We start from the raw sequence: 25,648 nt of genomic DNA, 5'->3' as shown, positions 1-25,648 counted from the left end.
GACTTGGCCGTGGTGAATCGCTTGTCGTCGGAGGGAATGCCTCGGGCAGTGAGCTCGTCCAGCTTGGCCTGGCGCTGCAGCTCGGTGACTCGGAGGGCGGGCATGTCACAGTCGATCCACTTGTGGACATTGTCGACCATCTTGTCTCGGGCGAGGATTCCCACATGGTGTGAGAGGCGATGGAGGGCCCGGAAGCGGTCCTGGTCGTTGCTGTACCGAAACTCGTCCAGGACGTGGCCAAAGTCCGGGTAGAGGAACTCGAGATCGGCCTTGGGTGGAGTCTGCCCTGGTTTCTCGAAGAGCTCGAGACAGGCCTCGATGGCTTCGTGCTTGTGCTTGTTGGCTGGGAAGACGGCAGCGTAGAAGCGGCGAAGGAGTCGCCAGTAGGCCAGGTTGAGGTGGGTGGTGCAGTTGGTGGCATAGGCATTGACAGCCAGGGTGAGAAGCTGACTGTGAGCACCATCAGGCAGACGAGGGGCCGGAGGCAGGTCTGCGTGCCGAGTGGTCTGGTAGTCGCGAAAGGATTTGATCAGATGCTCGTTGTATTTCTCATTGTCCCTGGCCGTCGAGAGGGCATCGGCCTCGACAATCGTGAAGCATTGGCGAACGAAAGCAGGGGTGGACTTGGAGATGACAGGGACGGGAAGATCCTGCTCGATGCACCGGAGGATGTGCAGGTTGAGCAGCCTGGATGCCTCGAACTGGATCTGGGTCATGGCCTCGACGGTGGCCTGGATCTTGTCGCGGAGAGCGGGATTGAGACAACAGCCATCCATCGTCTGCTTGAAGCAGCTGAACTGAGGGGCGGATGACCTTCCATCCACGAGTGGGACGACAGAACTCTTGAGGGGCCGGTATTTGGGACACTTGCTAGTGTTGCAGCGTTCGTGGTCGGTACCGTCGCACTGGCGACATCGCTTGATGGGACCAGATGAGGGACCAGATGAGGGACCAGGCTCGGTGGGATCGACATCCATTGGATCTGCAGAAGCAGTGGTGGTGAGCGACGGAGCAACAGACGAACAAGCATGCGTGGGATCAGAATACGAACCAGAGACAGGCTCCGACTGTGACTTGGCTTTCTTGGGCCTGGGTGGCCGAGGCTGGCCATCACCGGTACCCTTGCGCTTCGGAGGCATGGGGGCAGAGGATGCTGGATGCCTGCCAGTGGTACTGGTCAGAGCAGAGACTTTTTTTTATCGTACAATAGCGCGATGATCAGATCAAGGCGAGATGATGGAAGAAAGCAGCAGGACGAAGGTGTGGCATTTATACCCGAGAGCAGGAACCCGTCTGCGCGGGCTGGTTGGGGAAGTGACCCTGTTCAAAAATCGCCGAGAGGTTCAAGCCAGGGATGTGAACGCGAAAATGGCGGCTTGATTGGAGGGAACTCAACCCCAGAAGCGCATCGCTCGCTCAATCAGCCGTGGGAAGACATCTGGAAGCACCCTCCGAACGGCAGACTCAAACAGGGTCACCATCCCGACCTTGAACCCCTCGGACGCATTCAGCGCTGCTGCCTTCCTGTACTGATGCTTCACAATCCCAAAGAAGTTCTCGATGGGATTGAAGTCGGGTGAGGCAGGTGGGCGAGGACCACTGACCATCCTCGGCGCTCGATGCAGTCCAGGACAGGCATTGTCTTGTGCATGCTGACATTGTCCATCACAATCACAGAGTCGTCTGGGAAGCCCGCTCGCTCAAAGAACTCGACCATCGAGTGTGTCTTGAATGATGTGGGGATGTACATGCGATGCAGCACACCAGAGTGGTTGATGGCAAATGCAGCCGAGACAGACTTGTGTTTCATGTGATTGCGCTGGCGAAGCGGAGTACCCTTCGGTGAGTATCCGTAAAGAGGGAAAATGGATTTCCTGATCCCCGTCTCGTCGACAAAAACGAATCGTCGTGGGTCGATGGAGCGGGCCTGGTCCCTGAACTGTGCCACTCGCTCATCCAGTCGCTTGGACTTGTAGAGGTGTGTTGCCCTCTTGTGTGAGAGACCTGCTCGGTGGATGGCAGTGTGGCAGAGTGAGAGTGATACTTTCCTCTGGAGGATGGACTCGAGCTTGCATCGCAACACAGGACCAGTCTGGAACGGGTCCTGTTCAATCAGGGTGCGAATGACTGGACATGCCTGCTCGAAGAAAGTGGATCTGCGAGCTGGGACTCGGGATGGGTCATCCAGCTTGCATCCTCGGTGCCATCGATGGATGGTGCTCTTGGACACACTGAATATGGAGGCGACCTTACGCAGGCTATGGATGAGGGCGTAGCATCGCAATGCGGCGGTGCGAAAGTCGGATGTGTGGCGAATGGTCATGGCCAGCGCGCGATAACATTGGGTAACAAAATATTTGATCAATGGTCAAAACCCGGGTGTCCCGTTTTTTATTGGATTGCCTGTAAAAATGAACACATGCCAATAACAATACCTGAGCAACCGCAAGTGTGCTTTGGCGGCGTCTGGCGGCGGGCAGCTGGTTTGAAATGCCTCCCCCTCCCTTTCTCAGTGGCCAGCGGCTCCGTCGGAAAGACAGCCCACCCGATCCGATGGATTTGGTCTGATTTGATTTCGTCTGATTTGATCTGATCTGGTTCGGCTCAGGGAGACCGCGCACCGGGACCGCGATCCGGCTTCGTTTTTCCCTGTCGCTTTTGTCGCTGTTGTTGCTTTTGCTGCTCTGATTGCCATCATTGCCATCGTCGCCCCTCTTCCGCCTCAACCCCATCGGGCCTGGGTGCTGCTGCCTCCTCTTCCCCGCCGCCATCATGTTCCCGCCCTCGATTCGCACCAACCGCCGCTTGGCCGTCCATGCCTTTGCAAGACTGTACTCCACAGCGACCAGCGCACACCCGATCAAAGTCGCCATCATTGGCAGCGGCCCAGGTGAGCCAGCACCACATCCCCAGAACACATCCATGTGCAGTGCTGGGCTTCGCCCCTCGAAAACTGCGGCAATCACGACCATGTCGCATCAACAGCGATCCGAGCGCACAGTTGTCCTCCTGTGCGATGCATTGCGAACGACTCTCCTGCCTTTGCCTCCATCATCGTCGTCGTCCACACCTGTGCGCTCGTCTGCATCAAGCCTCATCGCTCACGCTAACCATGACTGTCGCTAACCATGAGTGAATATGACCTTGCTATGCACCAGCGGGATTCTATACGGCACACAATCTGCTCAAGAACGAGCGTGTTCAAGTCGACATGTACGAATCGCTTCCGGTGCCGTTTGGTCTCGTTCGGTTCGGCGTTGCGCCCGATCATCCCGAAGTCAAGGTATCAGGCCCAACATGGCATCGATCTTTGCTTTGATGGACGAGTGCAATCAACGAGCAGGACGAGAAGGACGAACAGAACGAACAGACCGAATAGGATGATCGATCGTGTCCGAGTCCTCTTGGCCGGGTCGCTCGAGGACACGATGCTTCTGCTTCTTTCGCCCCATGCTCTTGCTCTTGCTCACGTTCGTGCCCATGATGTCTACAGAACGTCATCAACAAGTTTGAAACCATCGGCGCCAACGACCGGTTCCAGTTTTACGGCAATATCCGTGTCGGCGACTCGGTCCCGCTTCAGGCCATCCAGAGCAACTACCACTACACCGTGCTCTCCTACGGCGCAAGCGAGGACCGGCATCTCGGCATCGACAACGAGGATAGTCTGCAGGGCATTCACTCGGCCAGATCCTTTGTGGGCTGGTACAACGGCCACCCAGATTTCAAGGACCTGGCGCCCAACCTCGACACCGAAACAGCGATTGTGGTCGGCCAGGGCAATGTGGCGTTGGATGTTGCCCGCATTCTCCTGTCGCCGATAGAGGAGCTCGAAAAGACCGACATATGCGAGCATGCGCTGGAGGCTCTGCGTAAGAGCAGCGTGAAGCATGTCCATATTGTGGGCCGCCGAGGGCCGCTGCAGGTGAGTCGGTGTGTCGGCTGCACCGACCCTCTATGATACCTGTCGGCTCCGTGGCTCTGACCTTGCGCATGGTCGTCCTTGGGCCCTTTCGGCAGATCGCCTTCACCTCCAAGGAGCTGCGAGAGATCATGGGCATGCCCAACACCCGCTTCATCATCGATCGTGACTATGTCGAAAAAACCGTGAGCGAGCACAAGGCTGCCCTGACCAAGGACCGGCCTCGCAAACGGCTGCTGGAGATCCTGGTCAAGCCGCAGGAGCCTGCCGATTCGCCTCGGCCCAAGACACTGACCGTCCACTTCCTCAAAACCCCGCGAGCAGCCGTGCCGGACTCATCCGGGGCCAGGCTTGCGGCGGTCAAGTTTGAAGACAATGAACTGCGGGACGACGCCGTTGCTGTCGGGACTGGGTCCTTCACCGAGATCCCGGCCGGCCTGCTGTTCCGCAGCGTTGGGTACAAAGGCACCGGGATTCCTGGGCTGCACTTTGACTCTCGCCGGGGGGTCGTTCCGAACAACAAAGGCCGGGCCCTGGATAGCCAGGTTTGTTGTCATTCGAGTTGCAGCAGCAGAGCGACATTGAGGAGGGTTGGCTGAGTGGGACCGTGCCATCGAGCGAATTTGCTGATGCGATACATGCTTGGCTGTGCTCCAGGGAAAGATTATCCCACGGCTCTATGTCGCCGGCTGGCTGAAACGGGGGCCGACCGGAGTTATCGCCACAACCATGCACGACGCCAACGAAACCTCGACCATGGTCCTGGAGGACATTCACCAGGATCTCGAGGCCAAGGAGGATGCCCTTGCGTCTGTTTCGGGAGCCGCAGGGGTGCTGGGCACGAGTGCAGCAAAGGCTGTCGACGCCGTTTCGTTTTCCGAATGGAAGGCCATCGACGCCTACGAAAGGGAGCAGGGACAGAAACTCGGCAAGCCGCGGGAGAAGATCGTCAGCACCGAGGAGATGCTCAGGCTGGTGCACGAGGCGAGGGCTGCCAAAGCATAGATCCGGCTGGTTGTGGGCCGTCCATCATGCCGCGAGGCAGATGCGGAGTCCAGCTTCACCATGTCGATGTGAACGAGATGTCTTGTTATCAAGGAGCGTGGTCGCTCTCTTCCTGGATACTGAATACACCTGTCTCTCGTGCGTCTGAAAGCATAGCCTCTACCGGACAACTTCCGCCTCCCGTAATTGCGGGCGGCTCAAAGATAATCCTGGGCTGCAGTGTTATGGCGACGCTGGGCAAATGTATTGTTGAATCGACAGGGCTATGGCCTCAGTCACAAACCTCAGAGCCACAGAAACAAGTGCGTCGGCCCTCGGGTCTAGTCCTTGTTGGTGTAGTAGTTGTAGTACTTGTCGCCGAATGCCCTCATGTTCTCGCTGAGGATATCCCACTTTGTCATGACCTTGCCTTCGGGATTGCGGCGGCCCGTCAGACCTCGCTTCTGGTAGTCGGCCGCCAGCCACTTCTCAACAACACACAGCAGCGGCGAGTTGTCGATCGTGGCCAGAGTCGATCCTGACTTGAGCAGCCGGTCACGCTCCTCCTCGAGCTCAGGAAAGCCTTCGTTGACATCGCGGACAAGATCGATTTGGCCCTCCCACATGTGCGCCACATGCGTAGGCCATCCGCCGATGCCGTCAAAGATGTGGGTTGCATAGATGATCGTTGCCTGGCGGGACTCGGTTTCTTCCTTCAGAAACTTGAGCAGGTTGGAGCGCACGAGGACGTCGAGGTCGACGGTGACCTCATCCATCAGGAGCAGATCCCAGGGCTCCAGCAGCCCAAGGACGATTTGCACACGGCGCCGCTGGCCGTCCGAGACCTCGTTCATGGTCCAGTCTGGGTTGACATCCAGGATCTCGAGGAGGCGGGCGCAGCGCTCTGGATGTCGCTCGGCGCCCATGGTCTTGAGCAGTCGAGCAACGGCAAGCTCACGATGGACGACGGGGTTCAGAGCCCATTCGGTTCCGAGATAGGTCACGCCCTGTCGATGAGCGTAGATGGATGAGCACCGAGCAGTCGACGGATGGTGTGTTGAGCGGGCGATGGCCCATCTGCTGGTTGATCCAGACCAGAATGCAATTCCGATCCAGTACCGAGCGAGCGCCTCAACCATCCACGGACCTCGGGCTCGCTTGTAGTGACAGATCGCCGGAGCCGCCCAAATCCAGCGAGGTGTGTGAATGGCAGCTTACCACAGATCCTTCAAAGAAGGGGTTCTTGCCCAAGGCCTTGATGTTGCCCTTGGTCAGGCGCTTGCCCGAGAGGACCTTGAGCAGCGTGGACTTGCCTGCACCGTTAGCGCCGATGAGCAGGCAGCGGGAGCCCCGCTCGAGGCTGAGGTTGACGTCGCGGAGGATCTGGGGGCCACCGTATCCAAAGTCCAGGTGGGTGACTTGGACAGCGAGCGAGGGATCGTGGGACATGGCGGATGTGGATCAAGAGGTAGAAAAGCAGGCGAGAGCTTGGATGCAGGCCCGATCGAGGAGACGAGCGGCGATGTGTGCTGGCGGTGGACGGGGCAGGCGACGGTGGGTTCAAATAGGTGCCTGGTGGAAAATTGCGAGTCATCCAAGGCTGGCCGCCAACAAGAGCAGCCGCCATCCGACCTCCCCAAACCCCATTGCCGAGGACGGACGCATATGGGTCGCTGCTGGCCCGAGGACACTGGCGGGTGGCCGAATCGCATGCACCCCAACGGGCTCGGCGTTGTCAGCGGTGGGTCGAGTGCGATGCGTTTGGGGTGGGGAGTGAGCAGCGTATTGAAGAAACAATGGGACGCATCGTCTCATCCGGCAAACACGGCGTAGTCGGATCATATCACACTCGACCAAGTGGGTCAGTCATTTCCCTGAATGAGGGAGATGCATGGAGTGAGTGGGCACGACGGAACCAGTGAGTCGCTGCAGACGCAGTCACTGCAAATCACTGCGGGTCAGAGCAAGAAGCCATATCTTGAATGAGGGAAGACGCAGGACAAAGAGCGATATCGCTGGTTTGGGTGCCGATCAAAGCCGTTCAGTCAGATCGATCAATATCAACCAATACATAAGTCATCAGCGTGTGAAAGTGTCCCGTTCGCTTAATCGCAGCGCCATGCAGTCGACCACCGGCGCCGTCCCAAAGCAAGCTCATGCTCATCGGCGTCGCCCCATCGTGCGCTCTGCCCCAACATCCGTCGCAGCACCCGCTCCGTCTGCTTCTGTCTTGCTCCTGATCTCGTCTCGCCCACCGACCATCGCCCCCCCCCAAGCACTGCCCTGGCCTCGACTTTCAGCTGAAACCCCAACTCTGCCTCAATGGAGCTGCTCCGCGAAAAGTTTGGCGATGCTCCTGTTCCCAGCAGCGCCGCCATCGACCACGAAACATTCAATCGCCTCATCCAAACCAACAGCTCGTCTGCCCCAGGCTCATCGCAGCGCACTGGCATCCCCAAGTTCTTCACCAATGTAATCGCAGCCACCCCACCGGAGCTGGGTGCATCCAATGCCGCTGTCCGGCCCGCCTAATGCTCCCGCCTGGACCCGGCTCGGCTGTCCCAAGAGAATCAGCACATCAGCTAATCCATGCTCGCCATTCATTACCCATATGTCGAATCCGTTCGGGTGCGCCCGGCTGTCCCCATCAACTTCCATCCTGGGCTTGCGGCATCCCAGAGGCGGACAACAAGCCATCTCCAGCAGCTGCTGCAGCGGGAAGCGTACGATGCATTCTCGGATCAGCAGGCCGATAATGTCTTGTCCGGAGATGAGCTCGATATGCTGTGGGATGCCCTCATCTTTGATGCAACCGACGAAGAAATCGCACAGGAGGACCGGGTATGGCTGGGGGGGGGACTCGAGTCGTCAAGAGCAAGTGTGCCAAAGGCGGTTTGGTGTTTCTCATCGCATCGAACGCTCTCGATTCTGGCGCTCGTCGTGGCGGATCTCTGGTGACCACAGAGAATCACCTACACCGACTATTGCAACATCAAGTTCCGCCTGCCGGCAAAGTTCCACCAGTACTTTCTGCCGTCGACCTTTCTGCGGCTCTTGAAGGAAGGCCAGAACACCATCTCCATCTGCCAGTACTTCAACTACCTCATGCGCAAAGGTATCTGTCCTGGCATTCAAAGCGTTGGCTCCTCTGCAGACTCGGTCTTGCACAAGACATCTCCGCCGCAAATGATATCAAAAGATCCAGCTGTACCTGACTGACCTTGGATCCAGTGTCGCTCTTTCAGGGACGGCTCGATCTGGGCGCATACGACGCTGACTGCGATGGCTATCTAACTGAAGATGTGAGTTGTCTTGGCTGAGTCGCATCTCCGACTCGAGCTGAACATTTATCGATGAGAATCGCTCGGCATCCTGCGATGTGCCTGGCGATGTGCCTGGCGATGTGCCTGGCGATGTGCCTGGCGATGTGCCTGGCATTGGAGTCCATTCCGAGCCGACGAGACCATCTTTGGTACATTCTTTCCATCTCAAACCGAGCGTCCACTGAGCCCCGTTCTATACACCACCAACATGCCGATCCTCCTCGAAAACAGGACCTGCAAATGTACATCGAAGATCTGATCCCCCAAATGAATCTGGATGACCTGAACGAGCATCTGCACAAGTTTTATGTGTGCACGGCGGTGCGCAAGTTTTCATTCTTCCTCGACCCAATGCGGATAGGTATGGACAGGCACCGGCAGCATCGGGATCGATAAGGCTGCGCGACGGTTATCTGTCTGAAACCTGTTGGTGGCTGGACTGTCGCCCGGTCAACTGATGGCTTGCACTTGCTTCGACTCGACACACAGGCAAGATCTCCATCACCAGCATTCTTCTCTCTCCCATCCTCACGGAACTGTTCGAGCTCCGGGATCGAGATCTGAACGCCGACGCTGTCAAAACCAACTGGTTCTCGGCGTATTCATCACTGCGGGTCTACGGTAAGTCGTGCCTGATGGCTGAGGCGAAATCGCCCCGCTGAGCATCAATAACCCCAACGCTGCCGCGCTCGCCATCTCTGTGGGTTGGACTGTGTGCGCCGTCCTTGCGTCCGGGACTCGTTCAAGTCGCTCTCCTGATGCAGGTCTTCTGGCCTTGCGATCAACAGGCCAGTACCTCAACTTGGACATGGACCACAACGGAATGCTGAGCCGCCGGGAGCTCGCAAAGTACAGCAGCGGGACCTTCACCGAACTGTTCACCGATCGAGTGTTTCAAGGTAAGAGGGCGTCCGCGATGATAGACGGTCTTGCTTGCTGAAGTCACATATCCAAGTGCGTGGCCCCAGCGCGCGAGATTTGGAGCTTTGAGTTGGTACCGGCGCCCTCGCTGACACGGATTCTCTGTGCCGATCCAGAGTACCAAACCTATGGCGGAGAAATGGTAAGTCCTTGTCGCATTGCCAGCGGAGATCGACCGTGCGATTTGGGCTGACTCCAGTGCCGCCCCTTGTATACGCTCATTGCCGCCCCGGCTGTGCCGTACACATAGGACTACAAGGCCTTTCTGGACTTTGTTCTGGCGATGGAGAATATCCAGACACCCGAGGCCATTACGTACTGCTTCCGGCTGCTCGACATCAACTCGTGCGGCTACCTCGACGACTTTGTGCTGGGCTATTTCTTCAAGGTTTGGAGCGGGAGATGCTATGCTGTCGCTGTCCTCCAGAGTGAGGGTGCTGATCGGCACTGTGTTTCCGAGCCATCAACCCGATATGCTGTCGGCATAGATGTGTTGGAACCAACCAATCTGACCATGTCCTGGGCCTTCCAGGGTGTTTGTGCGAAAATGGTTGCGTTTGGACACGAAACGCCTCCGGTCGACGACGTGATTGTAAGTGTATCGGCCGGTGCAGGAACTGGTCCTGCTCTACTTGGCCCTGCTCCGAAAGTCTAGACTACACGCTGATTGCTGTTCCTCCCCCCCCCCTCGCGTCCTAAATCGGGCACATTTGTCAGAACGAAATCATCGACATGGCCAATCCTAAGACATACAGGCAGATCCGGTGTCAAGGCAAGTCAAAACCAAAGTTGCACTGGGTGTTTGCGACTGGGTCCCCATCGAGGACGGTGGCGCTGTGGTTTCGCTTGATTGGAGAGCGACACGGACTCATGATGGTTGCCGTTGCGGGATACGAACGCGACCCATGCAATCGATATCAGCAGATCTGATCGACAGCGGAGTTGGAGGCACAATCATCAACATCCTGGTGTAAGTCGCATGTTCATGCTTAGCGCTGCCGGAGTGCTCACGGGGGCTGGTAGAGTCAGAGCATCGCACTGCCGCGTATCCAGCGGTGTTTGACTTTTGTTGCTCGGCTGGCTAACTTTCACGACGGGGTCGCCCGGTTTTTGCGTCATGCAGCGATTGCCGCGGATTCTGGTCCTACGATAATCGCGAGTCAATGGGGCAGTCCAAGTAGTACCGACCAAATAGCCAATGCCGTCCTCCCTGTGACTACGGCGTTGCTGGCGTGGCGGTGCAATCGCACCCCATCTGTCGCAGACGTGCTTGGAGTGTATTCAAAAGTAAAAGCGCAACGCACCCACAAGAGAGGGAATGTCGCCCTCATTGTTGATGAGGGCATTCATAGCCGCATGCATCTGCTCCAGCACGAGCTCACACTTCTGCTCTTGGATGCTGGTGGGGTGAACCCGTTGCGGACAGCAGACCAAGTCTGAGCACCGCGGGATAACACCACGAAGGTCGACGGCGGTTTGGGTGATGTCCATTTCGGGAATGGGTATGCGTGTATTCAGCCGCCATAACCACAGCGGTTCTCAATCATTAGAGTCGGGGGAGTGTCGTTTCACGTTGCGCAGTCGGTCTAAATCAATCCGAGTCGATCACAACATGGACATGCTTCTGGCGTCGCTGTGAGCGAGGGAGCGTCAGCTTCTTGGCTTTCGCTCCTTTCCGACGTGTGCGGCGCGGGGCTTCCTCCTCCTCTTCGTCCTCGACCTCGTGCTCGTCCGAACTGTCGTTGTCCTGGGACGCCGCTGGCTCGCGCTTACGCTTGCTCTGCTGTCGTGTTCGGGGCTGTGGCAACGGATCGGATGGCACATTCTGCCGATATCGCTGAGCGCTTTGCGACCGTCGCTGGCTTTGAACAGCGGCTTCGTCCTCCGACGCGCTCTCAGACAGGGCGGCTCTCCACCGATCTGTGGCAGCAGTCTGGGGAAGGTCGTCGTCATCATCGTCATCATCAGGCGGTGTGTCCGAGTCTGGATAGTGGCTCCGAGTCGGGGCCGTTCGTTTGCGATCGTGTGTTCCATTGGCAGTGGCGCTTGGCTGGGGACGGCGGAGGGAAGGGGGCTTTCTGGCGACAGGCTCTACGGAGGGGACGGACCGCGACGGTCCCGAAACAGCATCCGCGACCGAGTCGTTCTCAGCTATCCGAGCAACCTGCGTCTGTAGAGAGCCGCCCCATCGGTCCAAAGTTTGCTTTAAAACCAGTCCTGTGCGCGAGAACAAAGGAAGGCGGTCAGCATCCTGGCCAGCACTCGAGGTTTGCTCGACCTTGTGTGACTGAGGCCCACCGGATCCGACCATATACCTGCTCTCCGACACGCCTGTCGCGTTCTTGGAGGAGTCGCATTGGTTTCCGTCAGCATTTGGGACTGTTTCTGGATGTGCTGGGGCCTCGGCTGCTTGCTTGGAGCCTTGACTGCCGGCCGCTTCGCGAGGACTGGTGCCGCGGTATCTTTGATGTCCCTGGTCTCGTGGCTCTTGCGACCGGGTGTGCGTGTGGAAGCGGATCTCCCAGCTTTGCGAAGAGGAGTCTGCGAGTCGTCGGTGGGCAGAGAAGCCAAAGCAGGACGGGCGTCTTTGTCCTTTTGAGCTGCCGCGACCTCCCTGGATGGGCTCGGTGACCTGTGGCTCGATACAGCCGACTCGTCATGCTCTGTCCAGTCCACGGACGGCGAGCGCGCAAAAGGGGATGCTTGTGGCTGGTATCTTGCCACAGGAGGGGGGGTGCCTTGCGAATCGCTGTCCGATAGGTCATATCTGCCGAGTCTACTGGCATTTCTATCACGACGCACGTTGACTTCAGCATCTCCATCGCCGGGCAGGCCACCGGCGCCGTTGCCGTAGTCGTGATCTCCTTCCGGTTCGTCCGGGTTGTCGCTGAAGCTGTCGTGGTTGCTATGGTCTCCAGCCTGGTCTCTGCTTTCCACAGCATTGCCATTACCGAAGGGCGTAGGCTCCGGCAGCAGCCTTCCCTTTGATTCTGCGCGCTGTAGATCTGCAGTAGCGTCCTCGCTGAGATCCTGCTCGTCACGATCCTCCTCCGACACATCGCCATAATCCGGAGACCGCGGAGGAGAGTACGTATTCCAGACAGAGCCGGAGAAGGTTACCCGACGCCTTGTCCCGACATGGGACTCTGCAGCGGGCTCCGTAAACTTGCTGCCTGGATATCGGCTTTGTGAATCTGCATGGGTTACGTCGTGGCGCTCCCTACGCGGGGACGCAACGTCGGAGTCGAAGGAGGCGGTCTTGGAAGCGGCATGCGCAATCTCGAGGGATGCCAATTCAGAGTCAACATCATCACGGTCACAAGACTCGGGATGCAAGTCGGTTTGCGTCTGCTGGGCCGGTCGTGAGTTCATATCAGCAGGGGCGTCTGCTTCGACTGCCTCGGCTGCCTCATCGGCGCTGCTTGATGATGATTCGGCAGCAATTGGTTTGGAATCGCCATCTTCATCTCGAGCCGAGGTAGCGAGGCGCAGCTTGGCGTCGGACGTCAGTGTCAGCTCGGCAACGTCTCCTTTGGGCTTTAAAAATGATGGCAGAGGCGTGGGTGGCTGGGGCGACAGCAGTGATTGTGCATCCGAGTGCTCAAGCGCACCGATTTTGGACTTGAGCGCTTCGGTCAAAGTCTTCGGATCGCGCGGTCGCGCGGGAGTGGCATGCGTCATCTCTTCCATGAGCAAGTCCCAGGCCTGGTCGTCGTGCGATGCATTTGTGCCACAGAACTGGTCGATGCTCTCAAAGATCTGGCTATCGACTTGGATCATACCCGCGTCGGTGGCGTGCGTGTCGAGTGGCAGATGCAGCTCATGAAGCAAGTCTTTGGGTGGGCTGGCGGGAAGGGGAACGACCGGCGCTGTATCGGTCGGCTTGATGTGTTGAACCGCTGCCTCTAACGAGGCGGCGGATGGTGTTTGGGGATGTGATAACGACCCAGCCTGGTCATGACTGGTGGTGACAGATAAGTTGACAGGGTGGGTGGAGGACTGTAGTGAAGTCGAGTCCAGGTTTGACAGGGCGGACGAGACCATTTCACTCGAGAGGTCGTCACTGAGGAGGGATGAAGAGGAAGTGGCGGCGATGTCGGCATGCGCTATTGGCAGGTCCAACGGCTGCGTGGTGCCTGAGGCTGACTGGCTGCCGGCTTTGTCGTCGATCGAGAGAGGCGAGTCCAGAAGAGACGGACTGGGGTTGATCTGAGAGCCCATGACGTCGGACAGAAAGGGCGATTGTGAGCGGGACGTCGATACGTCGTGAGACTGAGGATTCGGAAGCTGGGCGCTTTGTGAGGTCATGTTGAGGGATTCGATATCAGGTGTCGGAGCGATCAGTGGCGAAGCGTCCTGCATCGAGATGTCCTGCGATGCAATGTCCTGCGATGGAATGTCCTGCGCCTCAAGCTCTTGGGAGTCGTCCGGCGCGCTGCAGCTCGTGTTGGGGTCTTCACTGAGGTGATGGGGAGGAGGAGGGTCTGCAAGCGGCGGGACAGCGTCCGACTCGGCAGCTGGATCCGAGACAGGCTGGACAGTGGGCTCCGCAGACAAGGCAGCAGGGGGATCGTGGCGATCCGGAAGCGATTCATCCGAGTCCGAGTCGTCGGCGGTGACGGCGGCAGCGTGTCTGTTGGATGCGCTGGTGGGTTCTGGCGGGTTGCTTTTGGCGGGTGCGGTTGTAGCACGGGCTGGGCGGGGCCGATTTCTCAACGACGAGAGGGACGGCGGGAGGGCAAAGAAGTTGGGCGTCTTTTGCTCGAACTTGGCGAGGCTTTGTTCATGGTGCGGGCGATGGAATAGAGGCGAGCATATCATCGCAAAGATAAGGGATCGAGGGCATGTTAGGGACGGAACGGGTTGGATTGGCTTGCAGGCCGGCCAACGAGAACGAGAAGGCCTTCGAAACAAGAGCCGAGTCGGAGCTCGCATAGAGGCGCTGACGAATGGGTCTGCAGAAGACTCGACCATGATGCGGGGACTCATAACGACGCTCAGGACGGAGCGGCCTCGGCCCCAATCCAGCTCCCAGCACGATCGGACGCCGGATCGGTTCTCTGATCCAGGGACCGGTCGTCATGAATCAGCGGCGGTGGAGACGCTCACCTTGCGCCGACCTTGCGCTTCCTGGCCGCCACCCGCTCCGAGCGGCTGCGTGCTGAAGATACCAAGGACATCAAATGTAGCGTCAGCATCGAGGCTCCGATGACATGCGACACACGCAGAGAACCCACCATTGGACGCTGCTGACGGATTCTGCTCGAGGCTGTTGGCCGAAGTCGAGCGGGTCATGCTTGCAGTGTTCGCTTCCAGGGGTATCGCAGGAGAGAGGTTTGGCACGAGCCCACAGCAGGGCGGTCAGATGCGTGCTTGGCGACGGCGATGCGGTATCGAGACAGTTGGGCGGCGATTCCCGCACGGCTTGAGAACAACTCGGGCGTGGGTGTTGGGGCGATCCACCAGGTGGTTGTGGTGATGGAGCTGAAGAAGCCACACCGCCAGACTGGGACGGATTGGGCCAGCTCATATGCGCCAGAAAAGGGCAGATGAAGACTTCATTAGCACGACAGTCACCTGACTGCGACGCGCTTGTCGTGCGCGATAGTGTCACCTGTGTGTCGCATGCTCGGTGCGGCTGGAGTGCATTCGAGCCGTGGCTTGGCAGCGACGCGCCGAGGACGACATTCGATACGGAGAGCGGAGTTTGTGCATGCTACTCTGCCGTCCGTGACAGACGACTGCGACGGCTGTGGGATGATGGATCAATGCAAGACGCTGACCGCAGTTGAGAGGCTCGCATTGACTCCCTCTCAAAAAATGAGGTCGCTGGAGATAACTCATGGCCATCGATCATGTATATCGTCACTACGGTGTCTGCCGTGCACCCAAGTGCTGTCACATAGCAGAGGCTGTGAAATGAAGCCGAATCGACCTTCCACTCAGCAGAATCAGATCGGCCCGGGTCTTACGCCGTCCTGGTTGTCTCATGGGCAGCAAGAGTCATGGACTGGACATGTGTATATTGGCGTGCGAGACAGCCGCACCATCGTGGAGTGTCCAGGTGTGCATGCAGAGAGCAGGTCGATGAGATGATACAGAGTGGGTATTAATGGGATGGGATGGATGCACATGAGGCGGGTGCCAAGTCGGTGGTGCTTGGACCGCTGTTGGCAGTATATCAGCCAGTTTACGAGTCGCCGTCGCTTGGCTTGGATCCAGAAGTGTCCTTCTCGGCCGAAGCGTCCTTGCCGTCCTTGCCGTCCGAGTCGCCGTTCTCGGCCTTCTCTTTCTCATTCTGCTTCTGCTCTTCCTCGCGCTTCTGCTCTTCCTCGCGCTCCTGCTGTGCCCGATACGCTTCCTTGATCGCCTGCTCAATCTCCCACTCGGACTTTGCGCCAGCCTGGATCTCCGAGGCCCGCTTCAGGAGCTCCGGGACCACGCTGTCGGGAGCAGCCCGGTTCAGGATCATGATCCGCATGGCGTCGGCAGGGGAGATGACGTGCTCGGGGAGGGTCTCGACGCCCTCGAGCACAGCAGCAGGATCGTCCATGACGGCGCGGTACATGTGCGCAAACTGGTACTGGGTGCAGTAGCCCAGGTCCATGTGTAGGTCGATGCGGCCGGGCCGGATCAGGGCCGGGTCCAGGACTTCGGGGTGGTTGCTCGTCATGATGACAATCATGCCCTCCTCGGTGACATAGCCGTCGAGGCAGTTGAGCAGCGCCGAGAGGGTGAAGCCAGTCGAAGGCAGCAGCCTGGCCTTCTGGTCCAGCGAAGGACCCATGATGCTAATGTCCTCAAAGGCAGGCATCTCGGCATGCAGCAGGGCACGGCTGGTCCGCGAGTGCACCGTCTTGGACTGGGCATCAATGTCCTCAAAGACAATCACCGAGTTCTTGGGGATGCTGGAGAAGGCCGACTGCAGGGCGCTGTCGTCCTTGATCTCCCGGAGGTTGATGTAGTAGAGGTCGCGGTTGAGCGACGAGGACAGGGCGTTGACCAGGCTGGACTTGCCGGTGCCCGGTCGGCCTGAGAACAGATAGCCGCGGCGGTAGGGAATGCCCATGCGGGCGTAGAACTCGCGATCGGCCGTGAAGGTGGCAATGTCCTTGCGCAACTGCTTCTCCTGGGCCATGTCGAGCGAAACGGCGTCGATGCCGCGGCTGGATAGATGCACAGGCAGCGTGGGTCAGCGACGAAGCAGATGGCCAGGGCGACGATGGGTGCTGTGTCGGTGCGATGGACCGAGGCATGTGCTGGCACCAACAGAAGCGACCCGATCCCGGCTGCCCGATTCACGGTGCATGGCTCACCTCGAGTGCAGAGTGCAGGTCATGTTCCAGTAGTATGAGCCGGCGTCCCAGGAGGCAGCGACTCGCTCGTAGCGGCCTCGGGTCTTGTTGCGCTTCTGATGGCGCTCGAACTGGCGGGCGACCTTGATGACCCAGTTGCGGATCCACTCGACGTTGTACTTTTTGCCGGGGGTCTCGGGGCAGATGACGATGGTGGGCTCGGCTCCGGCGCGCATCGAGCGAGACGACTCCGAGTTGTTGGTTTCCTCGCCATTGTCGGCCTTTTCGAACCAGACGCGGAAGGTGTCGCCGTCGTCCTGGAGCTTCATGCTCTTGCTGTTGTCGACGGGGAGGATGTTGAAGTCCGAGATGTCCTCGTCATCGACATCGTCCGAGTCGTTCGAGATGGCGCCGTCTGCACCGAGCTCGCTCTTGCCCGGCTTGGCGTCGCCCTCAGGCTCCTTGGTCGGGTCCGACTCTGAGGCTGCGGGCTTGCTCATTGCTGCTGAGCCGGCAGCGAGAGTACCAGAAATGCCGGCCGAGGACTCGAAGGGGACGAGCCGGAACTCGCCGACCTCCTGGCCCTTGGCCAGCTTGGAGATCAGCCAGGCGAGCGACAGATAGTGCTCGTTGACACAGCGCTCGCCGTACGAGTCGATGCGGAAGTACTCGACGCGGAGACTGATGTCTTCGGAAGCGAGCATCCAGCTGCCGATGTTGTCCCAGATGTACTTGGCAAGGGCGAGGCCGATGGTGACGATGGCGGAGGTTGCTGTGGGGCGAGTCGAGAGTCAGCACTGCGGGAACGGACAGTCACCCGAGAGACAGAGCCACCCCGAGGACATGCTGCTGTGCGGAACGAGAGCAGCACCGGGGACAGGGCTCGTCTCGGCTCGTCTCTACTCGGCTGCACAACACTCACTGAACATGTCGACGACGTAGATGCCGGTGTTGATGTAGTTGCCAAAGTGGACCGGGACCCAGGCCAGCAGCAGCATCTGCAGCTGGGACTGGCTGAAGAGATCGTAGATGGGCTTGAGGCTGCCACCGGTCAGCTGCTGCTGCAGATGGGTCCAACCGCTGTTGGCGGCATGGCCGAGCGAGACGACGTGGCTGACGAGCAGCGACGCCTGTTCGTGGGCGAGGAAGGGCAGGAGCCAGAGCAGCCACGACTCGGCGGCGGATGCAGGCACGGGCGTCATGGATTGGATGAGATGAGATGAGATGGAGATGGATGGTTGGCAGAAGTCGAGGCGAGTGACAGGGTATTTATATCGACAAACGGAGCCAGAGGCGTGGGAAGGCAAAGTGGCTGTGCTGTACAGTGTGGCTGAGGCGTGGCTGCGTTGTATGGCTGCGTTGTATGGCGCGTGGTGCGATGTATCCGACAGACACACAAGTGTCACACAGATGCGAGAGCGATCCGGATCGAGCCAGGTGCACTGGATCCGGAGCGATCCGCAAGCACGTGGACTGGTGGTTGCACGTGTGTGGTGTGGTTCGCACATCAAGGCAATGATGTCGTCCATCGACAACCACTCACTCACTCACCACTCGCTCACTACTCACCACGTCCAGACCAGCTGAGTCCAGTTGGGCACATCGGACCATCTGTGTGTCTTGGCAGTGCTGCTGTCTCGATTACCAATCCCATCTCCGTCCCCCATCGAGAGCCACGGCGCATTTCCTCGTGCTTTGTCGTTGCCCTCGCTTCAGCCCTGTCCCCAATCGGCCAGTACTTGAGCAAGGTCCTGTCCGCATGGGCCAAAGTAGCGTGTACATTCGTTTCACCATGCTCAAGGCATCGTGTATATTTGTTTCATCCAACAAGCGCCAATCCCTCCCGCCGACGGTGCACCTCCCGCCGTCAGCACCAATCGACAACACAAGTGCCGCGTTGTCTGGGCCGGCGGCGTTTGGTTCCTCTGAGCCGCTGTTGATCGGCTTTAGATATAAATTACGCTCCTGCGCCCAGCGTCTCGCTGCCTCTCTCTCCTCCTCTTGCCTAGCACCTGCTTCCCGCACCACTTTTCCTCGTTTTCTTCGTCCAATGTCCTTTGTCACTCCCGGTGTTTTGCAGTACGGCGGCTATGCCGCCGCTGTTGTTGGCATCCTTGCCTCCATTCTCTCAGTCGCCAAGGTTGCCAAGATCGCAGGAAGCATCAGCGCGATGCGCGCCAGCGGCGAGCTCAGCGAACTCTACTCTCGCCCAGGCACATGTGGCCTGTCTTACCGCACGCTGTTTCTCATGGCCTGTCTGTTCACCCTCGTTTCGCTGGGCATCTCGATCTGGTCACTTGCCAGGTTCAGCGCTGCCGACTGGACGACCTGGTGCTCTGTCACCAGCGCTGTGCTCTCTCTGGGATTCCTCCACATGATCCGCGAAGGGCCGCAAGTCACGACCGCAAGTCGCACCACCACCCAGGTGGTCGATCCCCACACTACAATCGCCGATCCTTCCATGGTCGAAATCCCTCTTAATGACGTTGTCACGGAGCAGGTTGGCAAGCAGGTCGACAGTGTCGCAGCCAAGGCTCTTTCCAGTGGTGTTGGCGCCGGTGTCAAGGTTCACAAGGCGGCCCAGAGCACCAACAGCTCGGTCTATGACAAGGTTGCCATCGGTGCTGCTGTTGCTTCGGTCGTCGCAATCTCGGTCTTCAACAGTGCAGTCACCACCGCCGTCTCGTCCAGCAGGGTTTATACCGCGACCAACAGCCTCGGAGGCTGTGCCTTCTTGCAAGGGTACTCCAAGTCGAGCGACATGACCATCTCGCCTTCGTGCTGCAGCGCCGTGTCTCAGTACTCGTCCCAATGGGGCGCTTGCTACAACTCCATCACCAACTGGGGCACTCAGCAGATCCCGCCAGCTCAGTTGCAGGCCACGCGAACCTGCCTCAATCAGGCCATGAGCACTTTCTCGGCCCATCGCAACCCAACCCTCCAACAGGCTCTCTACTACGACGGACAGTTCCTCGTGTGCATCGGAAAGCAAATCAGTTCGTCCTGTCTGTCCATGGGCCAGAATCTGGTCTCCAAGTGCTCTTGATCCGACGAAAATCGAGGCTCCACATTGGTATCGGCAGCTGTCCGCATCACGCTGAGGTGGGTGGGTTGGGGCGATGCAAAATGTTCGTCCGTCATCGTGGATGCTGTCCCGATGTTCCCAAATAGCAAATATATGAATCGTACGAGGGTCAATCTCTGGAAGATCACGAGGGCTTGCATGGGCAGTGCGGTCACATCCCGCTGGATGCTTGAGGGGGATCGCCAGATCATCCGGTATGCATATCACAAGCGGGCCGCTGGCCGTGTGTCTTGGAAACCGGAGCTGGAAGCATTCGGTGTGTGTGGAGTGCGTCTGGGGATAGTGTTTGGATCGATTGCCATGAGTATATCCCATCAAACCCGCCGTGCTTCCGCCTCCAACCAGCCCTCGTCGCTCCCCCCCCCCACCACCCCTGTGCACCCACCGCCAGCACGGACCGCCGGACAACAGCCGCCATCCGGGTCTCGGGCCAGGCCGTGCGGGTCACGCTGGTGCGGCTCTGAGGGCATGGGATCTCTGCAAGAGGCAGGCGGGTTGATCACACGAGCAGCTCGATTGCGTTGCATCGAGTGTGTCTTCTTGCCGTTGCCGATGATACCACCGTTAACACCACCGTTAACACCACTGTTAACACCACTGTTAACACCACTGTCACACCCACCATCGCACTCTCGTTCTCACACCACCATCACACCACCATCGCACCACCATCACACCCACCATCACACTATCACACCGCACCGCTCCCCCCTCGGCCGCCCGTCCGCCTCCCCCCCGCAGCGCTCCTTTGCCAACGGCACACGTGATGTCTGATTGGCCTCATGCCCCGCCCTTAAATACTCGTCCCTTCGCCCGCATCGTCGCCGCCCTTCTGTCTCCTCTTCGCCCGCTCATCGCTGCCCATCGCTGCCCATCGCTGCCCGCCGTTTCCCGTCGCTGCCTGTCTCCGCCGCCTAACCGTCGCCCCTTCCTCCCTGGTGTTTTTCTTCTTCACTGCGTCTCCCGCATCCATGATTGCCTCGTCTCAAGCCGCCTCTGTCGTCGCGGACGGCGCCCTCCCGCCTCTGCCTCCGTCGCCTCATCATCGTGCTCTTCCCACCAAGGCGGCCCATCTTCCCTATCTGCCCTCCGCCGCCAAGGGGCCCGCTTCGTCGCTCCGTCGCCCCAATACACATCCCGTCGTCCTGGCAAAGGCCTCAAAGGCGGTGCTGCCCGACAACCCTGCTGCCGCCCCGGTCTTCTTGCCGACCTCCACGCCTCCCGTCTCGCCTGCCGCGCCCCAGCTCACCATCAACCCGTTTGTCCATGCCTCCAAGAGTGTGGGCGGGCTGTTCATCCGGGAGGACGATGCGGTGATTCTGGGACTGGAGCCCGTCGGCTCCCACGAGTCGTGCTATGGGACCGTCACGAGGTATTGCCCTTGCCCGCTTTGGAGATGCTGCTTCCTGTCGCCCGCCTCTCCCATCTCCCTCCCCCTCCCCGAACGTCCGCCAGAGCCATTGTCCGTGAGCCCCAAAGCGCCGCCAGAGATCCTCTGATCCAGGAGCAAATGGCCTGGTGGGAGGGAGCCCGCTGCTGGTGCTTCTGCTGGTGCTGCTGCTGGTGCTGCTGCTGGTCTGCTGCCTCGGTGGCTTGCGTCGAAACGTGCGCGATCGCGCATGGTCCGGGACCATGCAGCACGCCTCGTTTGGCTGCGGCTGTGCCTCCTGGACAGACACACTCCTCGGTTCCCACCTCCTCCATCCGCCTGCGTCTCTGTCTGCGTCTCTGTCTGCCTGCGGTCATGGACCCTGCCTCGTCGCTCGGCCACACCGATTTCTGACCTCCCCGCCTTTGCTGTTGCCTGCCCAGATACTCCCCGGTCCTCCTCAGCGTGTTCAGCCACTACCAGATCGTGAACAACGTCTTTGCCCTGCCCAAGCCCTTCGATAACACCGAGTATCACGACGGCATCATGGGAAAGGACCTGCTGCTGGCCCTGGGCTTCAATGTCGCCGTCGACCGCGGCGTCATCTATCTCCAGGATCCCGACGATCACTTTTACCACCGGACACTCGTCCGAACGGGCAACTGAGCGACCGTGCCAGCACCCCTCCTCCGCCTTCCGCTGTGATTTTGTTGCCTCCCAGGACACCTTTGCATGACACCGGCACCACCTCTGCACGTTCCTCTTTTGTTCTCACAGCCCTTTTCCTCTCTCTCCATCTCCCAAAAATAATTTGCCACTCCCCCCCTCAAAAAAAGGTTTCCTTCTTTCCATTTTCACCAGTTTTGACGTTGGCTCCCTCCTGGGCTCCGCTTCCCGGGCTCTCTGCTTGACTCTGACTCTCACATGTGCCATTCGAACTCGTTCTTTGGTTCACTCGTCCATCCTTCTGCCCGTTCGTTTCACCGGTCCCGTTTCAGCCTCCTCCACTACCTCCGCCTCCGCTCGTCCGTCCATCCACCCGACCTATGCAATCCATGAGCAAGTTTGTGGACTCCGGCCTCCTCTTGTCCGGCCTCTGTATTTATTGCAATTCCGATTTGGTCAAGTTATTGCGGCGCTCTCCCCTTGGCCAGACTTGGCATCGCTCTCCGTTTCGAGCCCCATTCCCCCCGCGCCGTTCGACGTCAATGAGCCCCCCCCGGCAGCTGTCATACTAATGTGATTCCGAATCCGAGCTTTTGGACCCACGATGAAAACAAGCAACGCACCCGATGAAACCTGCAATTTGGACGTGCGGCATTGGTGTATGCCTCTTGCGTCTTTGTAGCTACGCCTTGGCTCTTCCCCGGGAGCCTCTCGCTCTCTCTCTCTCTCTCTCTCTCTCTCTCTCTCCCTCTGTTCTTGCCCGTGTTTCTGTTTTTTCTTCCTTTTCCGTGGTATTGCCCTCATTTCCTTTGATAGCCCCGACTACTCGTTTTGCTCATTCTTTCTTGGTATTTATCAGCGGTCGCTGGGCTGCCCCCGCCTCGGATGCCCGGCAACATGGCTCCTGTTGCCGTTGTTGCTGATCTTTGTGCAGTTCTTCCTTTTTGATAGTTCGTTCTATACATATTGTGTGTCCTTCAAACTCGGCTTGGGTACTTTCTGTTCGTTTTTTCTTCTGTAAATACACTTCAACTTTTCAAATTCGATCAGCGCGACACCGGCTGAGCATTTTATTCATCAGGCAGAGTCATGTTCTGGACATGTGGCAATGCGCCCGTGGGCCCCACCCAGGTCCACGCCCGCCACATGTCAGAGACATCGGACCCCCGGCAAAATCTCCCGAGATCAATGTGCGTGGTCGGAGGTGATTTCGGTGATGTGATCGTACTCGACGGTCTGTGAGAAAGCGGATATGGCGAGTCGCACGTGTGAGTCTCGGCAAGATGCTCGTGTACTGCAAGCATCAATCGACGGCACTTCCATGAACTGCCGCTCTCTCGGCTGTGAGCATACTCACCACGACCTCGAAATCCTGATCCAGCTGGACCACAGCCCGCTCGTTGTCGCGGTCCTTCTCCAGGATCTTGCCCGTCTGGCCCACGTATTCCGGATTGCTGTGGACCACAACCATCACCGGTTTCCCCGTGCCTGGTATGTACGTCTCGACATGCGATTCTCGAACGCCTGGATTCCCGGTGCAAGTGAGCGCGGCGATGACGTATGGGTTAACAAGCTGGCCGTCCCCTGGATGGTGGACCGCCACACTGGCCCCGGCTCTTGGATGCGCATTTCAGTGTCAGCACACACGCTCACCTTCAACCACTTCTCCGTTATCAAATCTGACGATGGCTTCGCCGGACGGCAGGACGTCTTGGACGGTGCACTTCATGTCGTCGTATCGCCCGCGTTTGAACGAGCGACTCACCACTCGCTGACGACATCCGATCATTCATTAGCGAGTGTCTCTGCATGTCAGCTCCTTCCTACTCCCACTCAATCAGAAATCAGCAATCAGCAACCAGCATCGCCAAACGATGCAAGGGTCCACCAACTCACCAGGCGCAGATACGGTCGCATCCAAGTCTTCTTTGGCTTGCCTCCATGGCCTCTGTCGTCATCGTGCGAGTCCGACTCCTCGGCCAGGTCCAGCTCGTCTTCGTAAACCTTGACCACCTGGATTGGGAGCAACGGATCAGCATTTCGCCTCTCGTGAACCAACCGCACGGGCATTCACCACCCGGACACTGTGTCAATCCATTTTCCTTCTCTCTTATTTCAACAACATGGAGGAGAGCCAGGTACTCACGTCTGATTTGCCCTTCCGCCGGATCCGAACCATGATCACGTCTCGGTCTCGCAGCTCGACAATTTCGCCGCCGTAGCCCTTGTACCTTCCATAAGTCACGTCGACACGATCGCCCTTGCGGAACCGAGTAGATTTGGATCGGTAGTCGGACGACTTGTCCTTCTGTGCACCGTCTGTCTGAAAAGAAGGAGTCTCAGCGACAGGGAAAGGAAAGCGAGCGGCCCCTCTCGGTCGAGAGAATCGATGTGCCGATATTGCTGCACACGCCATACCTTGCCGTCCTTGGACCCCGACAGACTCACGTCTCCCAGCCTGGCTTTCTTCTCAGTCACAGGCGCCGGCGTAGCTCCCAGTCCAAGCAGTTGCGGCCGGGCCGTATGCACGATGGGTTCAAAGATGCTGAATCGGTGGCGGTTTCGCGGGACAGCGGTTCGGGTTAGTCTGCCCAAAGCGCATCCAAGGCAATCGGCGGGGCCGCATTTTGACTCGATATGGCCACCCAATGTGGCCTCCTCCACCACCGGAAGGGACAGAGCAGTATTCCTCTCGGTTCCGCTGTCCGAAGAGATGCAGTGCTGGCCAAGTTTGCGTTCGCTGAGAGTGTACTTACACTCCAATTGGGTTCCTTCCCACCGCCTTGCCTTCCTTCCAGCCCATGCCCCGCAGCATGGCATCGCCAAAGGCCTCGACAGGGACATCGTCGTAATCATCCAGACTTGTGTCGTCCGGGCGTAGCGAGACGTCGTGGCGGTACTTTTGCACTTCGTCGGCGAGGTGGTCGATGCCAGGCACTCGGTTCTGCATTATGATCGGGACGGCCTGAACGGGCTGACCCTGGCCAGTGGCGGCTGGGCAAACGCAAAGGCGATGAGGATGAGGATGAGGATGAGGATGAGGATGAGGATGAGGATGAGGATGAGGATGAGGATGAGGATGAGGATGAGGATGAGGATGAGGATGAGGATGAGGATGAGGATGAGGATGCGGATGCGGATGCGGAAGGAATGCAGAGCACCGGATGAGTTGCCCAACAGCCCAAAGATCTGCGCCATTGCCGCTGTCCCTGATCTTGATGCCACCACCTCATTCTCGGCTGGCCGACTGGGTCCGGTCCAGAGATCCTCGAGACCAGCAGCAATGCGACACTCAGGCCGGACCATCGCTTCGCCTCACCTGCGATCAGGGTGTCGATGGCTTCCTGCTCCTCTGTCCGAGGAGCAGCTGATTCCGAGACAGGTCCATCCGCACCGTCGCTTGGCGGGGATGTGTCGGCATCGGTCGGGGCCGCATCATGCTCGGCACTCGGCAGGTCCGGTGCGGCCTTGCGTTTCTTTGGGAGAATCAGTCCCCAGGTCTTGGTCAGCGATACGGTCTCGGACTTGCCGTCGGTGTCGTTGGCCTCGGGTTTGTCCCTCCATTGGTTTTCAGCAATCAGGGGGATAACGAGCGGCGCCTTCTTGGGATCGGCGACTGTTCTGATGCACCAAGGACAAGTCAAAGGACAAAGAGTGTGGCGAAAGTGTCGATGCAACGAGAGATACAGAGTCAGGACCATCCAGGGATAGGAGGCAATTCAGCCAGCCAGACTCGAGTCCATCCCTCTCCCGTCTCTCTTTCGTCTGCTCTGCGATGGTTGATGAGCGAGGGTCGTACTTTTGGGTGCTCCGATCCGAGATCTCGTCGATGGCCTGATCCCTTGGGCCGTGGTGGTGCTCGATCTCATCCGATTCAAAGGCCCGCGGTCTCGCCGGTCGGTCTCCAGATCGCCTGGCGTTGCCGTTGGAGGAGGGCATGTTGCTCATGTATGCGAGGGTAGAGGAGCTCGACAGCTCAGAGGAGCAAACGTTTCAGCCTCGGATATCAAGCTGCTGGAGGGCTGGCTGGGCTGTCTTGCTTTGCGACAGCGGGCACGTCTGAGATCAAGCGAAAGTTCCAAG

The 25,648-nt window shown here is 58.8% G+C and overlaps 8 protein-coding genes across 8 annotated transcripts; 4 read left to right on the top strand and 4 right to left on the bottom strand.

Moving 5' to 3' along the window:
• Nucleotides 1–2,530: 2,530 nt before the first annotated feature.
• On the top strand, nucleotides 2,531–5,077 carry BJ171DRAFT_484690 (uncharacterized protein). The gene is made up of 5 exons (XM_053109026.1): nucleotides 2,531–2,890; nucleotides 3,159–3,283; nucleotides 3,494–3,925; nucleotides 4,021–4,467; nucleotides 4,580–5,077. Exons 1-5 carry the CDS (start codon nucleotides 2,773–2,775, stop codon nucleotides 4,925–4,927), a joined length of 1,470 nt encoding a protein of 489 aa, XP_052971756.1. The 5' UTR covers nucleotides 2,531–2,772; the 3' UTR covers nucleotides 4,928–5,077.
• Nucleotides 5,078–5,149: 72 nt separating this feature from the next.
• Nucleotides 5,150–6,431, bottom strand: BJ171DRAFT_436835 (P-loop containing nucleoside triphosphate hydrolase protein). The gene is made up of 2 exons (XM_053107961.1): nucleotides 6,125–6,431; nucleotides 5,150–5,913 (listed from the first exon to the last, which is right to left on the bottom strand). The coding sequence occupies exons 1-2, from the start codon at nucleotides 6,353–6,355 to the stop codon at nucleotides 5,248–5,250; spliced, it is 897 nt and encodes a 298-aa protein (XP_052971755.1). The 5' UTR covers nucleotides 6,356–6,431; the 3' UTR covers nucleotides 5,150–5,247.
• Nucleotides 6,432–7,142: 711 nt separating this feature from the next.
• On the top strand, nucleotides 7,143–10,080 carry BJ171DRAFT_453827 (uncharacterized protein; the record flags this gene model as incomplete). Its single annotated transcript, XM_053108230.1, has 11 exons — nucleotides 7,143–7,378; nucleotides 7,586–7,747; nucleotides 7,871–8,021; nucleotides 8,138–8,208; nucleotides 8,461–8,590; nucleotides 8,719–8,850; nucleotides 9,018–9,128; nucleotides 9,267–9,292; nucleotides 9,401–9,538; nucleotides 9,683–9,742; nucleotides 9,868–10,080. Exons 1-11 carry the CDS (start codon nucleotides 7,229–7,231, stop codon nucleotides 10,078–10,080), a joined length of 1,344 nt encoding a protein of 447 aa, XP_052971754.1. The 5' UTR covers nucleotides 7,143–7,228.
• A 585-nt stretch (nucleotides 10,081–10,665) lies between these two features.
• Nucleotides 10,666–14,637, bottom strand: BJ171DRAFT_5602 (uncharacterized protein). The gene is made up of 4 exons (XM_053113213.1): nucleotides 14,388–14,637; nucleotides 14,260–14,311; nucleotides 11,466–13,927; nucleotides 10,666–11,367 (listed from the first exon to the last, which is right to left on the bottom strand). Exons 1-4 carry the CDS (start codon nucleotides 14,443–14,445, stop codon nucleotides 10,742–10,744), a joined length of 3,198 nt encoding a protein of 1,065 aa, XP_052971753.1. The 5' UTR covers nucleotides 14,446–14,637; the 3' UTR covers nucleotides 10,666–10,741.
• A 519-nt stretch (nucleotides 14,638–15,156) lies between these two features.
• BJ171DRAFT_484685 (P-loop containing nucleoside triphosphate hydrolase protein) lies at nucleotides 15,157–16,861 on the bottom strand. The gene is made up of 2 exons (XM_053109025.1): nucleotides 16,467–16,861; nucleotides 15,157–16,316 (listed from the first exon to the last, which is right to left on the bottom strand). Exons 1-2 carry the CDS (start codon nucleotides 16,772–16,774, stop codon nucleotides 15,341–15,343), a joined length of 1,284 nt encoding a protein of 427 aa, XP_052971752.1. The 5' UTR covers nucleotides 16,775–16,861; the 3' UTR covers nucleotides 15,157–15,340.
• A 1,795-nt stretch (nucleotides 16,862–18,656) lies between these two features.
• BJ171DRAFT_484683 (uncharacterized protein) lies at nucleotides 18,657–19,637 on the top strand. Its single transcript, XM_053109024.1, has one exon. It carries the CDS (start codon nucleotides 18,694–18,696, stop codon nucleotides 19,489–19,491), a length of 798 nt encoding a protein of 265 aa, XP_052971751.1. The 5' UTR covers nucleotides 18,657–18,693; the 3' UTR covers nucleotides 19,492–19,637.
• Nucleotides 19,638–20,501: 864 nt separating this feature from the next.
• Nucleotides 20,502–21,565, top strand: BJ171DRAFT_470625 (uncharacterized protein; the record flags this gene model as incomplete). The annotated part of the gene is made up of 2 exons (XM_053108578.1): nucleotides 20,502–20,902; nucleotides 21,343–21,565. The coding sequence occupies 2 exons, from the start codon at nucleotides 20,502–20,504 to the stop codon at nucleotides 21,563–21,565; spliced, it is 624 nt and encodes a 207-aa protein (XP_052971750.1).
• A 1,033-nt stretch (nucleotides 21,566–22,598) lies between these two features.
• On the bottom strand, nucleotides 22,599–25,636 carry BJ171DRAFT_484677 (DExH-box splicing factor binding site-domain-containing protein). Its single transcript, XM_053109023.1, has 9 exons — nucleotides 25,365–25,636; nucleotides 24,885–25,186; nucleotides 24,322–24,559; nucleotides 23,984–24,110; nucleotides 23,712–23,888; nucleotides 23,462–23,578; nucleotides 23,219–23,336; nucleotides 22,923–23,089; nucleotides 22,599–22,801 (listed from the first exon to the last, which is right to left on the bottom strand). The coding sequence occupies exons 1-9, from the start codon at nucleotides 25,511–25,513 to the stop codon at nucleotides 22,751–22,753; spliced, it is 1,446 nt and encodes a 481-aa protein (XP_052971749.1). The 5' UTR covers nucleotides 25,514–25,636; the 3' UTR covers nucleotides 22,599–22,750.
• Nucleotides 25,637–25,648: the final 12 nt, after the last annotated feature.

This window comes from Polychytrium aggregatum, assembly GCF_025602895.1.
Source record: "Polychytrium aggregatum strain JEL109 chromosome Unknown BJ171scaffold_1, whole genome shotgun sequence".
Taxonomy (NCBI): Eukaryota; Fungi; Chytridiomycota; class Chytridiomycetes; order Polychytriales; genus Polychytrium; species Polychytrium aggregatum.
This window is presented reverse-complemented; position numbering and strand designations above follow the sequence as displayed.